The sequence below is a fragment of the Chlamydotis macqueenii genome, chromosome 3 (assembly GCF_036417535.1).
Source record: "Chlamydotis macqueenii isolate bChlMac1 chromosome 3, bChlMac1.mat, whole genome shotgun sequence".
Lineage (NCBI taxonomy): Eukaryota > Metazoa > Chordata > Aves > Otidiformes > Otididae > Chlamydotis > Chlamydotis macqueenii.
The window spans coordinates 62,601,155-62,617,026 of NC_141558.1; the positions used below are offsets into that span (position 1 = coordinate 62,601,155).

The window sequence follows — 15,872 nt, forward strand, 5'->3', positions numbered from 1 at the left end:
TAATGCTCACACCTTGAAAAGAGAAAATCTCAAAGGAGATAGTGACCAAGAGAGTCTGACTATGCCAACACAGGAAGAAGCATTGAGACAAGAGAGGTTGGTAAAATAACTGAATGGAATAGAACTGCTATATATATGAATTACACAAAATATATGATGCTGCATACAAGAAGTAAGACAAGAAAGGAAAAAAAAATTAGTACATTTATTGAAGGAACACTACAATAGCTTCACTATTAAGTTATACTAAACTACACAAGTATTGCAGAGATACAACCAAATAAAAAACACATATCCACCTTGTGTGGATTTTAGCCACAAAGATTTTCAAAGTTTTGCGAGGAAAAAGACACAAAAGTACAAGCCATAAAATGAAACTGAGAAAGGATAGGATGTCCTTTCAAAACACCTCCAGAGACAGAAGACAGTCCAATATTTTAAAACTTCAAACAATACCACAAAGCAAGCATTTTAGCTGGAGTTAGTGCCCCAAGAGTTATTAAATGCCTTGTAAATCTTTTCACTACCATTTAGATTCTACAAAGTCAATTATGAAAGTTTACTTTACAGGTACTTTGAAAGAATTTGGTAATTAATCCCTAGCCTTACACTTCAAAGAAGTTTCAAGAATCATTTTCTGTATCCGGCAATAATTCTCCCAAACAAGATAAAAGGGAAAAGAATATCCTGTGGGCTGACACACGAGCAGAAGTTGGTAAGATGGCAGGCACTAGCACTGAAAAATAAAGAACATAAAGCAAGATAAAATAAATACATATATTTAAAAACCTGCTTGGGGTTACAAGTTTTTTGTCACTGTCACTTGCCTGCAAGACTTTCTTTCCCCAAGACTTCTGATCAGTAACTCAAAGGCTAACTTGTTTAGCAGGATCCCTTTGTCAATTAGGCTTTTGCAAGAGCCCCGTATATAATTTTGTTATTTAGGTAGGACTAAAGAACAATGTAATTGATTCCTCAAAAGAGGAACAGACCCAGGGCAGTGAATACCGTTACACATTCTCTGCTGTGCCTTTTCCCCCAAACTCTGTACCCACACAGAGATGACATTATATATTAATTGTCCCTCACAAGTAGCGAGTATCTGGACACATCCGGTACATTATAGGAGTTTGTCAGCAGTGATATTCTGACAGTTCAGGTAGTTGTATTTATTAGTCTCCTTGTAATGCGAAAGCTCACTGATTGACAACTCCGATCTCTTAGGATCTTCTAGGGAAAAACTCTTAAGAGTGCTTTTAAACAACTGCATTGTACTTTTCCTTCTAGCACTATTTACTCAAAATATTTGAAACATTATTTCAATTTTATCAGTTAAAAAACTGGCTATAGTATTGTCGTAGCTCAGCCCCAACGGGGACCAGACTACGCAGTCTCTCTCTCACTCCCCCCCCACTCTCCGAGAGAATAGGAGGAGATTTGACAAACAAAAGAAAACCAGGAAAAAAAAAAACCAAACACGCGGGTTGAGATTGAACAAAAAGTAAATTTAACAGTAATGACAGAAGAAAACAATAGAGTGATGGAACACAAATACAGTATAATAGCTCACAACAGATCTCTACATCCAGTCTCTTCCAACTAGGAGGGCCTCCCTTCAGCACCCTCCTCACTTATATACTGAGCATGATGTCAGATGGGATGGAATAGCCCTTTGGCTAATTTGGGTAAATTAACCCCAGCTGTTAGCTAATTAGTTAACTATCCCAGCCATAGGGGCTACCAGCTTCAGTTCTCCACCCAGCTCAGGTAAATATTAACTCTATCCTGGCCAGAACCAGGACAACTATACATGTTTCCTAGTCTTCCTAGTGGAAGAACAAAACCAACTTTCATTTCAGAGAGCTCCCCAGCAACTCCTGGAGGAAGACATCCTGCCCAAAAATGCATGAGGAGTGGTAGGAGAATAAATTTTCCAGACTTCTTCAGTGACAAGAATAAGACAGCACATTTCACAAGGTTGTTCCAGCAGACCACTGAAGCGCTCCTGTTCCCGAATCTCTACCGCAGCGCTAGTAGTTGTATTGTCACTAAGCAGTTCAGAGACCTTCTGAAATCCAGGTTATTTGTAGGTAAACAGGGCATGGATTCTTGGTGGCATGGATAAACTGAGAGAACATCAAGTCACTTCCAAGCTGTTGATACAGATGTTCCAGTCAAAGAAAATAAGATGACAAGGCCACATTTCCATTAGTTTTGAAAAGGAGAGAAATCTCTGCGATGGGTGCTAACCTCTTCATTACTAAACATCTCAAAGTTGTACAACTTCTTAATATTGAAAACTGCCAAATGTTAGCAGATACCACCCACAGACTTCTCAAGGTATACGAGGGCTCAACGCCTAACCTAATTTACATCAGGAACTACATAAAACAAAGAATCTGTTCTCATAACATGTGTACATGGTACATAGTTGGGGAAAAAAAAAAAAAAATCACATGGCCCATCACTTATTCTTTTTCCTACGGAAGCAGATCAGCTATACAAACTACATTACCACACACTTACATCAGACAGACATGAACATCAGAGAGAGTACCCAACAATCTGAAGGGTCACACAGCTCAGTAAAATTTGCAGATGCTTCTGAAGTCTGACACTAGATCCTTGGTTTAAGAGGTACTAAGAAATTTCAGAGATAGTCCTCTTCCAAAATTAAAAGATGCCACTTTCAAATTCAAAATTCCGACTGTAAAAATGCCCCTGTAGGCCAGGTTTGTAGTTAAATGATGAACTCTGGAGAGAATAGAAAAAACATACAAAAGGAGTCCAAAACAATACTTCTTCCTGAAGAGAAGAAACAGTTGGCCACAATAAAGCAACTGAAGTAGGAGAGGGAGAAGGGCTGCAGATTAATTTAGTCTCTCACAGCAAGAATTCCACCTTCAAATTTGTCAGTCACAACAGAACGGCCACAAAACTTGACATCCCTTGGATCTACGAATGCCGATACAGCACAAGAGATAACTTGCACCACTCTGCAGACACTGAGCACAAGGGAGCCAATTCACAGGCTTTATGCTCACTAGGACTCACCTGCCTTCATATCCTCTCCTGCAGGTGCTGTACCAGCTTCCTTCACTGGTGCTCCCCTGCTGCCCTAGCGTTATCAGGGACCAGAGCAGCAGACCAAAGACAATGGGGAGCTTTGACAGAAGAGGGTAAGACTGCTAAGCAGAGGGCCAAGCTGGCTGTTCTGTACGGATTTCATAGCAGTTGTAAAGATTAGGTAGAGTATGCAGCAAATGTGTATTTTGAAAGTGGAAGCAAAGGGAAGGTCAAACTGTTAGGGACTGAGAGAGGAATGGAAGAATGTGATAAAGTTAAGTAATTACTACATTCAGAAAGCAACATCTAGAAGACAATTTTAGACACATAAAATAGCAAGTCATTTAAGCTCCAGTTTTAGTCAAAATTTCAAAAGTCAAACTTTTAAAATTAAAACAGAAGTATGGGATTTGCACAGTAATTCCTTACAACTGTGCAAATAAGACTCAACAGTAAGAGGGAATCCAGCTGCCAGTCTACCCTGTGTAAGTGAGCAGTGAAACAGAAGACACACAAGATAGAAAAGGGACAGAGTCCACAGTCAAATCATAAGGATTTTGGTTTGATACATCAGGAGTATTAGGCCAAAGATTACGTGATGGCAGCTATTGTAAGCAGTGGATTGTAATACATTTGTAAGTAAGAGACTCCATCAAGTACTCTGGCAGGAAAATGTCAGCTCTATTTTAATTAACTTTAGATAATACAATTTGAGTTGTCTAATATGGTCACTTCTTAAGATACAAAGAAGTTAGTGGCACAAAATGCCACTACCACATACATCTACAATACAAAGAAAATTTTATTTTAGAAACTTTTGTGAACAAAACAGACTTCATATGGAGGAGCCAAGGAGAGAGTTAATGTTTATTTATACATGGAATTAAGACTATATGCTAGCAGATCTCTCTACAAGGTCTTTTTTATCTCAGAACACAACTCCCTCATATTATAGACATTTAACAGACACCCTGCAGTTTATTTACAGCACAACACACAACAAATTTTCACAAAAACGAAAGCTTATCTACTGACTCAAAATAAGTTAGAATACTGTTTTCACATGGAGTTGCATCAGCAAACTGCAAAGAAAACTGAGGCAACTATACTATTCTAATGAAACTGTATTAGCTACCATTAATTATATACAGTCAGTTACATGTCATATACACCAACAAAAAGTTTACACTTCCTCATTATTTACATCGGACTGCAAACTGGAGTGCACACCTCAGCTGCCACACCATTAATTATTTTTCTTTCACACACAATTATTTCCTGCATTTCCCAAGTTTCAAACACATTGCACCACAGCAATAAGCATCTTTTTTTGGTTGTGTGCATCACATTCACAAGTTTGGCTACTGGGAAACTAAGGAGAAGGACGAGGTAATTTTACAAACCCTACAACCCAGACTTCAACAGCATAGGAGAGACATGTTCTAGAACACATTACAGCACCTTACAGTAGTTTTAAAGTGGACCTGCCACTTACATACACTATGAAGTTTCCTCAGAAGTCTCCATCAGTTAAATATGAGCTCTTGCTTTCCATGTTGATACCTGTTTAACTTCATCAGTTCTTATGAGGCTAGATTTTGCATTTGGCTTCAGACTGCAACGTCCAACCTGGGGAGCAGGGATGGAATTAAACAAAATTATACCAAAGACAACTGAGTAACAAGATGTTTACAATAAAGACAATTCGGAAGAGTTGTTGCACTTCTCCTAACACTGGAAGAATAAAATAGTAAGCCTGTGCTTTAAGTATATTTATTCTTCAAAACACACAAAGGGTAAAGAGTTAGAGGCTTGATTACAAGCTCATGACATTATTCTGCTTTAGCCAGAAAAAGCTCATCTTTCTGTATCTACTCCTGAACACGCTGGCTCTTAAGTAGTCTCTCTTCCAGGACTTTAACTCAGCTACTAGATCCTGTAACAAAAGCTAATCCATAAACAGGCTGTTCCAGGATCTAACTTCGATCTTTGTATCTAGAATCTGTAAAATACACACTGCATTTCATTTGCAAAATCATTGTGGCAGATGAAAAAAGAAAAAAAATAATGATAGTTGGAAATAGAAACACACAGTTTAGTTCTCCTTAAGTTTTCAGTCAAGGAGCTAGCCACACATACAAGCAGCAGCCTTCAAAGAATGTCTGGATTTCCCTGTGTTTTGCATTGTTATTTCCCTCCATCAGGCTAACAAATGCCACAGTCCAAATCTTTATCTCACTCTTAAGATATAAAGACAGACTTGCTAAGCAGAGAGACTTAAGTTATTGCCACCTATTTCTATCTATCTCATCTAAGCAGTTCTGAGGTTTGTGGAAGTCTCTAACAAATAACCAACAGCACTGCTGGACTGTAGCTTGCACAGGCTGCTCTACATAAACCAGAGCTCAGAATCACCTTAGTCTGATGGCTCTGTCTACCACTTTTCTTGTTCATACTAAGAACTATATTTTTCATAGGCTTTGCAATGGCACTCAGAATCATATCTCGTTCTGGATAAAGATGCAAATTGTGTGGAAATTATGCTACCTCAAAGAAAAATATTACAGCAAATGCTTTAATTTCTGAACACATAACCCATGTTAGTCAGACCTCTCTGTACCTTCCTAGCATCTTTATTTGTAAAATTAGTTAGTCAATAAGTAGTTAGTATTACTAGCTAGACACATAGTTTCTGTGCATGGGTACCTGCCAGTTACTGTCAAGCAAATGTCCATAGTTCTAGCAGCTATGAGCTGAATTTTTAAAGTCAGTCTTCTAAGTTTTTCCTCTTGGTGCAACTAGAAGTGTATTTACCAGTCTAAATCCACCCAAAACAATTAATCTTAGAGATTCTCTGCCTTGATTATTCTTGAAAAAAAAGGAACTACCTAGGCTGATGGCTTAAGAACATTGTAGAGAAGTTGCAGACTCATAAAAGCCCTGCAATTATCCATGAAAACAGCAGTCCCTTCAAGAACATAAAAACACATTTTTATATAAAAACATACCAGTGGGATCTCTGGGCTAGAAAATGGGGAGCTATCAAAAGATCGATTTTCTTTGTCCATAGAAGAATCATCATCATAATTTTGATGTGCAAATTTCTGCTTTAGTGCATGAGTTAGTAGAGCAACTGGATCCCAATCTGAACTTTGCCTCTTTTTGGGTCTAGAGAGAGGAGTGCCTCCAGGTGACCTACAAAAAAAGAACATCATTGTCTCCTGCCCTTAATCCTGTGCTGAGTGATCCAAAATCTAGAGATACAACTTTTGTACATGCCTTATGGTGTAAATCCCTGATTACACAAACAATGCTCCTAATGTTATTTTATAGCAATTCACCAATCAGAACTAATAGAAGCATGCCAACAACTTGTCAGACAGATTCTTAGCTTGAAAATACAACTTGATGCTCTTCCATAAAGAAAACTAGCAATAAATCAACACAAAGAAGTAAAGTATTGCAAATACAAAATGTGGAGCTTTCACAGCAAGTCTCATTTATCAGTTATATTAAGGCATGTGAGTGGGAATCTCTCACTAACATACTTCATAACCATTGTGAACATAATTTGATTTAAACTTTATTAATTTTAAGTTTGGAAGAGTATGCCTTTCTGTGGCCTCACAAGAAAGAAAAAAAAAAACTTTAAAAATTCCTCAAAATAATTATATTTAAAGAAAATAAACACTTTGTTTCAGTCAAGTATGCAGCCAGGTGACCATAAACCCCATTTATAAACAACAACTGAACTAAAGTTTCATTATTAAAAAAAAAAAATTATCATTAGATCTGGCACAAAGGCTTCAAAAGACAGTTTCTCCCTCCAAGCGAGCACCTGAGCAACCAAATATTAAAATTATATAGGCAAAAATTAGAGTTTGTAATTTAATTTAGAAAAACTGTTCTTATCAAATTCAATATAAAAAATAGCACAGAGATTTAAGATCAAAACAGCACTGAGCTCAAAAGTTTGGCAGGTACAGTAAATGTCATTTAACATGAAACCTGAAAGGACTGAGTTCACCCTTCCTATAAAATCAAGCTGTTAGAGCACTGGCCCAGTGTGTAAACTGGTGCTCAGATCATAGAAACTGGGATCTTTTGTCTCTCAATTTCTGAAAACAGAGGTTTTCCCTTTACAGTGCACACATTAAATTACTGTCAGACTGCTGTCTGAGAGATTACAGCATTTTTGAACATCATTACTCACTCCAACAATATAATTTAATTATTCAGTTAAGTTCTACCTTCAGAATACAGGTAGATGCCTAAATCCAGAAAGCATTTCAGATGCACACATGCCGCTTCTTACTAATGATGCCCCTGTTCAACATGATGGTTGTTAAGACTGTCAACCTGAACACTTCACTTTCTGTATTCACCATACATGGAATTATATGGAAGAAAACATGTATACGGAAGCACACAGGTTTACCTAAGTGCACTTGATATTTGCTTTATTTACTGTGAAAATGTCATTAAGAGCGTAGAGATATGATTTAGACTTGCACATAGATAATTTACCCAAGACTTGAGTTAGTTATTTTCAGGGATAAAGTTCACAGTTAAGAAAATGCCAAAATAAGAATGCAGTAAGTTTTGGTAAGTGACATTCTTCCCGCATTAAGAGCTCCAAATATTCATTACAGACTCAGTTGTTCTTACTCAACTGTTTTTCAACTCAAGAAGTTCAGAAAAGACACCTGACAACCTCTATTACATCTAGCATAGCAGAGCAACACTGACCCAAAGAGCTATTGCAGTCTTCAGTAATGTATTTTTGTAACACATAAATTGTCCTTACCATAAAAATATCAGTGTTCTCTGGTGCCACTTAAGTGCTGCGACGCTTACATAGTCTGGGATTACTCGGATACACATTCAATTCAACCTACCTCTCAATAGCTCGCAGCTGAACTTTGTTCAGGTCTTTCAAAACATCCATCATACTAGGAATGTTCTTTGTCCCCTGGTGATCAGCACTATCAGTTGTAGCTGAACCACTGTTTCTTGCAGCACGACGTTGTTTTATAAGTTCAACTGCTGAATTACTAGCATCAACACCAGATGGCACGCCAGAAGGAAGCGGAGGAGGCGAGGGAATTACAAAGTGATTGTGAGAGACGGACAATGGCGTAGAAGTCATGGCTGGCACGGGGTAAAATCCATCTGGAGTGCTGAATGTTTTAAAGGCTTCTGTATGCAGTTACGAAAGAAAAATTGTGATCTTATTTTTAGTCAGTATACCTTCACAATTAACAATACTAAGCAACTTCTAGGATTACTTAGTTTTAAGTCAAGATAAAATAGCCCTCCTAAAGCACTTTCTTACACACTTCACACATACCGCAAATGAATTATATTAAAATAAAAAATGTCTTTTGTTTTAAAAGTCACAGATTCAGAACACGTGAAATAATGGATCTGAGGTTTGTTGTGCTGCCTTAATTTTCTCCATTTGTGTCTTCAGTCTAAGCACTAGATAAATCAAGCGAAGCAGCCTGCTACTACATACAATTCGTTCTCAATGGGCTGAATATTAGAATATCCCACATGAAGCAAAAGCAAAGATAACCACAAAACATGTAAAACAGGCTACAATACTGAGTGCAACGGAGAAGAGGAAAAGGAAGAGCCAACAGAAGACTTAAATAAAGCACAGAGGTGTCTGGACTACTGTTTAGGTTCAGTTGGCACAATGCACACAAATGTGACTCCCTCATACCAGCTCAGGTGTTTCAACAATCACAGTGCAAGTGAGATAATCAAGACCTCAAAACAGCTTTTTGGCGGCAGGGGTTGGGGAGGGCAAGCGGAATAAAAAGATACCACAGGATAGCTGGTCTCCAATATGAACTTCAATCTTTTGATACTCTACTGGCTGTTAGACACATCTACTGCAGAATTTGTTTTTGTTAAAGCTTGACTCTGACTTCCTTATAATACTTTTCTTAATCCATTATTTTGATAACTTGTCAGAAACAGTACAAAACCCAAAAGTGATAATTAATAGTCTGTAACTTTTTAAAGCGGTAACTGGGAGCCTACGGATACTGCTATTACTAAGCTCCTTCACAAGCAGGGAAATGAGTGTAAAGATCACTTAGGATCAACTTCATTAAAAATTGGCAAACAGGTAACTGAAAAGGGAGGGGCACCAGCAAATACCGAAAAGAGAAACAAAATACTTATTTCATAAATTTTGTTGGTGTAATTTCAGTTAGAAATGATAGAGATGTTCTCTACCAGTATCAGATGTGCCAAGCTGCAAACAGGAACTCTAAAACCAAAAAAGAAAAACTGGTTTGCTTCAAACCAGGAGGGCTTACGTGGCGGAATGCTTCCCAATGTCTGTGCTGAAACAATCGCAGCAATCTGAGCACGAAGAAAGGTTAGCTCATCTTCAAGCGCAGAAATTTTCTGGAGCGCTGCTTGATCAACAAGACTGGTTTTTTGTGTACTGTTTTTTAGAACACTTTGTATTGAATCTACAGATGGATGTAGGTCACAATAAGCTGTACCTTTTTCTTTTCTCTGTAATTCAGTCCTAGAAAACAATAAAAGACACAGTTTCAAAAGACTTAGCCAGCAACAGAAATCTCAAAACTTACTGCTTGTTCAAGCAAGTTATCATCATTCAGCAAGATATAAGTTTGCAAACTATTTGCACAAGTACAATGCAGATCCTTGAAAAGTCGTCATAAAAAACAGTCAGATAATTTACTCAGGGAGAGATTATACATCGTAAGGTCATAAAGTAGGACTGAGCTGTTATTATTCAATTACTATTAGACTGACACCTCCTCTCTACCTGAAACAGTAGATATGAAAGGCAGGGAGAGTCAAATAATAATGACCTCTTAATTAGACTTCACACATTTTCGTCATTTACCAAACTCTGCAAAATGAACACTGCAAGCAGCAAAGCAGCTGCAATATTTCAGAAAATATATTGGAGAATAATGATGAATTTTAATACATGCTTACAGAATAAGAACCTCACCTTCTGTAAGAAACATCAACACAGATTTCATTAGAAAATTCTGCTTTAAGTCTCAAGTTTTATTTTTAAAAACTGTTTCAAGTCTGTGCCTGCAGAAATAACCTTAAGATACAGAACGAGGGTGAACTCACAATTACCAGAATTTCATTATAAAACAAAGAAAGGAATTAAATTCACTTTATTTACCCAAGATGCCCTAAGTTTTCACTGAAATAAAACTAGACCTCTTCCCTTGTATTAATCATCCTTTTACTTCAAGTCAGACCTGCAGCACTGCTTTCTGATTTGCCAAAAAACCTTGCTCTTCACACTGGCTCAGAAGGAAAAGATATCAATTAGAATACTTGTTCTTGAAAAACATCCCACAGAGCCAGGAGAGAAGGAGGAGGAAGAAAGAACGGAAACAACAAAAGAATGAACTTTCACCGGTCCGTGAATCAGATCAACTAAAGAACAGCACAAGACAAAATAGGCCACAGTTACTTTTAACAATATTCTTACTCTTCCAGTATTTTTCAGCTGCTGAAAAAAAACCCTGACATAATTCAACAATAACATCTCAGGAATCGCAAGATCAAACACAACTTTATCCAAACTTCTCTAATAAAAAGTGTGTCATTTCAACAGCTTCTTGTACTTTTGTAACCAGCAAGCAGCAGAAAGATCACAGACCAACACAATACAAAGTAGAATTTACATTGTCTGATACAGATGTGATAAAAGACAATACAAGTGTCCAAATTTTAATCTTGGTTCTGGCTCTGACTCATCCTCTGCTTTTGAGCAGATCCTTTGGAGGAACAGCGAGACAACTTTCTATTTCTTCTATAATGCAGCAGAAAAAAAAACAACCCAGGACTTGTATACTATTTGTGTCTGCATATTCCTAGATAATTTTTCATTTCACAGTAACTGTAATATTTTATAATTGCCAAAATATTTTTCTTTAGCACTCTGTAAAACCTAGAAAGAATTATATTAACTATATTCAAGGCACTTTTTTTCAAATAAAGAAATTATGTTTTCCTTTCCATCCAAACAACTATCAACATTTACACACACAGCACTGTAGTAATCAAAGTCAAAAGGAGACAATTAAATATTTTTCTTGTTTTCCCCTTTATAATGCTTATCAAAACACTTGTAAACTAAAATGATAAATATAAGAATAATTTTATTGTACGTTACAATATGCAAGTTTCCATTAAACTCAATCTCTCACAAATTACTTTGTGAGTGAAAACAAATCAAAATACTAGTAATGCCTCTGATATGTTATTAGCAAGAGAAAAAGAGGGGACCCAATTTCAGAAATCTTTCAGGTAAAAATATTCTACATAGTAAAAGTTTTCAGGTAAGCAGGAACTGCCCCCTCAAAAAAGTTGCCAGGGTCGGTTTAGCTGGAACTCTGAAAGGAGTAGGGGAAAAAAAAAAATTAAAAACAAACAAACAAAAAAAAAACAAACAAAAAAAAACCCAAACAAAAAACGCACACAGAAAACCACACACCACAAAGAAAAGTAGATACAAGCTACTTATATGACTCCTTTTTATGCATCTGCTTTTACGTACCTAAGTTTAATAAATGCTCGTCCCTCATCATTTGCCACCCACAGGACATCAGCAAGGGATGGAGCTACAGGAACTGGAGCTGTGCTTTGTTCATCATAACCCAACGGACTTGGGTCTTGAACAAGCTAAAAGCAAACAAGAAAAAAAAAAAATGTATGAAGAGAAAACAGATTCAGCATGTACTAAAAGTTCTGACTCAGCAACAGGAATTTTTAAACAGTGCTGTAAGCAAACTAAAAACAGTGAGCATAAGGGACGCGACACAAGAGTTACACAAGCCAAAGAGAACAGGAAAGCTATCACTAAATTAAGAAACTAGAAAACTTAAATAGCTGAAACATATATATATATGTATATAGAACAACAAATGGCTTACTTGAAAATAAGGTCTTGGGTAGGGCTCCAAGGAAAGAATTGTCGCAAGTCTACGGACAACACTTCGAGTAGGTCCATATTCCTTTTTTTCGCAAACAGATATGACCTAAAAATCAGAATACCTTTTAATCTGAGAAGCAAAATCAAACCCCTCAGTTCTTACAATCAAAGTTATTACATAATTTAATGTTATATGTAATTTAATATAATGCAGTTAGGTTAACCTAAGTTTTCAATGCTGTTCTCAAGCTGAAAGTCCAAAGAGGCCTACACTAGTTTTAACAGTCTGCTTCCAAAACACTGACAAGATAGATACAGCCTGTACCCAGCGTATTTTAGAGTGGCACAAAGGCCAACAAAGAATGTAGCAGCTACATCATGTAGCTAGTAATGTTCTGAGCTACTGATAAAAGTGCACATCTGAGCAACCATATGCATCTATAGAAGTCTTGGGGGAAAAAAATAGTAAAGAAGAGAAATAAGTTTAACGTACCTTAACTTGATACTTCCTTATGATGGCATATAACTGCTGGAAGTGCCTTCTTGACCAGATTGCTGAAGGCAGGCATGTCCAGATTGTACGACTGATACTGCTGCCGAATATGCGAGTTTCCAAAAATATGTCCTGTCCAAAAAAAAAAACAACTCCCACCAATGAAACTGGAAAAATAACCAGGATAGCTCAAACTAGTACTCCTAGAAATACTGTAGTAGTTTCACATAAATAAACCAGGAATTTCCTCAGAACTACGAGCCGTAGCTGTGCCTCACTGCTGACACCCATGACTAAAGCACTGCCCACAAACTCAGGCTCCAGCACCAGCCCCGGACTGTTACTCTACAGTTTTCCATACGAAACCTTCCCCAGGTCTCTGGAATCTCTGGGAATCGTGATGTAGCCTTTCATTTAAAATAGCAAAATGTTAATAGCGAAAGTTACTGGCTTTTTTTTCGCTCCGTTCAGAGCCAGAAGAACCACCGGAGCTGCTCTATCAGAACAGCGGCCGCAGGAAATCCCACACGGGGCCACCGTGCCCCGCCTTACCAACCGAGCCGTCCCATACCGGCAAAGCCCGTCCCTACCGCCAGCGTGCGGCGGCTCCCAAGTGCCGGCCCTTCCTCCCCTGAACCGCAACGGCTGCGGACACGGCGCCCCGCACAGGCCGGGTCCCTACCAGCCCCCCCGCCGCCGGGTCTCACCTGGTCGGGAGGCCAGCCGAAATACTCCAGCAGCCGCCTGAGGACCGCCGCCACCAGCGCCATGGCCGCTGCGCCCGCCGCAAGGCGGAACGGACAGATCGCCGCCTGCCCGCAGGTAAGGACACTGCGCCGAGCAGCGCCCGGCCGCCGCGGCACTCCCGCCTCTGCAGAAGGAGCCGGGGCCCCTGCTCTGCCGCGGGAACCGCCGCGGGAGCCGCCGCGGACCGAGAGCCCGCCGACTGCCTCTCACTCGCTACCTGCCCCACGAACTGCCCCGCTAGGCCGCCCGGGCTGGCAGCGCCAATCAGCAGCAGGGACAAGGCAGAAAGGAAATCACGCCAATAGGAAGCAGCGGCTGCTCAGAGCAGAGCCAATAAGAGAGCGAGGGCGGGACGCCTTCGCGGGGGGTGTCGGGAAGGGGTACTTTTGAATGCTGCCGTTACACCGGCTGGGTGCAGGGCTGTGCTCGGCGGCCACCGCCCCCCCGCCCCCCCCCGGCTGAGGGACCGCGGCCGCTGCCCGCCCCAGGTGAGAGCCAGCGCCTCTTCCGCGGCGAAGGCCGCCTGTGTAGCGGTGTCCGGTGAGCACGGCCGGGGTGTACAGCGTGGGGAGGGGGCGGGCGTAGCACTGAGGCATTTCACAGGCCGGAGCGGTGCAAGCCGTTCTACTCGGGAGAAAGTGAAACTTCAGTGGGTGCAACAGCACAACTCGGCACCCGCCAGCTGAACAAACCTGTGGTAGGGTGAGAGGACGCAACAGAATTTATGAGGGGCACGTGTTAAGGCGCTGAACTGAAACGAGATGGTTTAGGTGCTCTACATAGTAAACTTCCAACTAGTTCGTTCGGAGAACTGGAAAACAAGACAGCAGTGGAGTTTCAATACGCAGAAGTAGCATCTGTGTGTTGAGGATACGCGAGAGCGTCTAACTAAACTAAGCTCACTTCAAAATAAGAAATTCAGTTTTGGATACTGTACTTGCTCTTAACAGAGGCTATTTGATTTTTATCTTGCTTGTGAAGACTTCTGCCGTTTTGATTAAGAAACTTTGAAAACCTCAAGAAAGCCAGTAGTGGGGCAAAATAAGGCTGTGCTTCTACTCAGAGGAGAAGAAATGTGGAGAACTTTTTCCTCGAGCTATGCATGCTCCTAACTAGAAATTCTTTCAAAGACCTAGTGAAATTAATGTTACTGGGAACAGTACAACTAAAGCTTTCAAGACATTAAGATAAATTGGATTATTAGACACTTTTATTCATATGCACAGTTGTGGCTCAGCCACAGCTCCCTAACAAACAAAACCCTGTAACTGCAATACTTAGTTGCAATGCAACCGTTCCTGCCTTTTCTTGTAGCTACTGTAATTGATAACCTGTCATGTGGATTGATTCTTTAAGACCAAACAAAAGGGAGGAATAGTACTGGTAACACATGCTGTAGTAACAGCACAAAGCTGTTTTAGGGGCCTAGGAGGGTTTTAAGCTTGAGGAGAGGAAGGGCAGGACTTTTTAATGATAAACTGTATTACAGCACTTGCCTTAACAAAATGTACTTCTTACCCACTCTTCCAACACGCTCTTACTAAGAGGGGAAACATCAGCACGATCACATGCGAACAGCTGCACACAATTCTAGCACATGCACTGGTGAGAGAAGGAGTTAAAGAAATTTAAGTAGATATGGCGTTGATTAATGATTGCTGTGCATACCAAGGAATCAAGCTGATAAATAATGCTTAATGTTTTGATAACCACTTGCTTAATGATTTGCTAACCATTTTAAAGGGAGCTGCTGCATCGGGCGCGCATGGTTTTGGTGGGACTAGCCCCGTGCTGCCCAGCCTAAGTCGTACGCATGGCCAGGACAGCTGGTAAATCGCGCAGAGATGTCTGGCGTGCAGCATAGTTCCCGTTGGGTGGGAACCCTGGTTGGTAAGGTTTGGGGCGCCAAAGGGGACTTGCTGACCAATAGAGCGGCCGCTAGCGATCTTGGGGTAGATCGAGTGAGTCCGAGGTAGCTGCTGCATGCCAGTGTCGGGAGCCAGGACAGACCTGCTGATGACTGGTATATAAGAAGCAGGAGAAGGGTAAGTGGGCCTCTTGTAATTTTGAAAGATACTTGCAGCTGCTGGAAGGTTGTCAACTGGAGTGATAGTTGTATGACTTGAATGTCTGGAAATTTTATGTTAAGGATTTGTATGTGTGTGATCTTCTACGTTGCGTGGTAAAAATTCTATGTTGTGTGCGGGATCTTCTATGGTGTAAATGCCTGTGTTGTGAAAGCGTGAGTGAGTCCCGAGAATCCTGAGCAAAGCTGTGACTGTGTGTGTGTGGCGTGAGGTCGGTCCAGCTGCCCCTAGCCGCCCAGATTCTTCTGAGGTGGGCTAGAAAGCAAGGGGACTTCCCTCTTTCCGAAGTTTCTTGTATGATTGTGTGACCGCTATGAGTGTGTGGATGTCCACAAGAGTGTGAAAACAGCGAGCACCTTTGTATGTCGGCACAAAGAGAATCATTCCTTCGGTGGTTTGGACTTGAACCCTGGGAATATTTAAACGATGGAGGGCATTGGATATGAAGGGAAAATGAACAGTTTTATTTATAAGGAGCATATATAACTCCTGCAGGTTGACAAGTAACTTTAGACTGGGAACAACC

General features: G+C 40.1%; 1 protein-coding gene across 1 annotated transcript; it reads right to left on the bottom strand.

Annotated features, from left to right (window-relative positions):
• Nucleotides 1-3,906: 3,906 nt before the first annotated feature.
• MTFR2 (mitochondrial fission regulator 2) lies at nucleotides 3,907-13,425 on the bottom strand. Its single transcript, XM_086744454.1, has 8 exons — nucleotides 13,220-13,425; nucleotides 12,513-12,644; nucleotides 12,021-12,125; nucleotides 11,645-11,769; nucleotides 9,399-9,616; nucleotides 7,965-8,265; nucleotides 6,075-6,261; nucleotides 3,907-4,695 (listed from the first exon to the last, which is right to left on the bottom strand). Exons 1-8 carry the CDS (start codon nucleotides 13,280-13,282, stop codon nucleotides 4,597-4,599), a joined length of 1,230 nt encoding a protein of 409 aa, XP_086600580.1. The 5' UTR covers nucleotides 13,283-13,425; the 3' UTR covers nucleotides 3,907-4,596.
• Between the last annotated feature and the right edge of the window lie 2,447 nt (nucleotides 13,426-15,872).

What these genes read in the sequence shown, in the direction of transcription:
- MTFR2 (XM_086744454.1), bottom strand. Translation starts at nt 13,282, where the DNA reads ATGGCGCTGGTGGCGGCGGTCCTCAGGCGGCTGCTGGAGTATTTCGGC. An exon ending in TCGGCTGGCCTCCCGACCAG is followed by an intron (nt 12,645 to 13,219) that starts GTGAGACCCGGC and finishes TTTTTTGGACAG; the next exon opens with GACATATTTTTGGAAACTCG. An exon ending in CGAGCATTTATTAAACTTAG is followed by an intron (nt 9,617 to 11,644) that starts GTACGTAAAAGC and finishes ATTGTTTTCTAG; the next exon opens with GACTGAATTACAGAGAAAAG.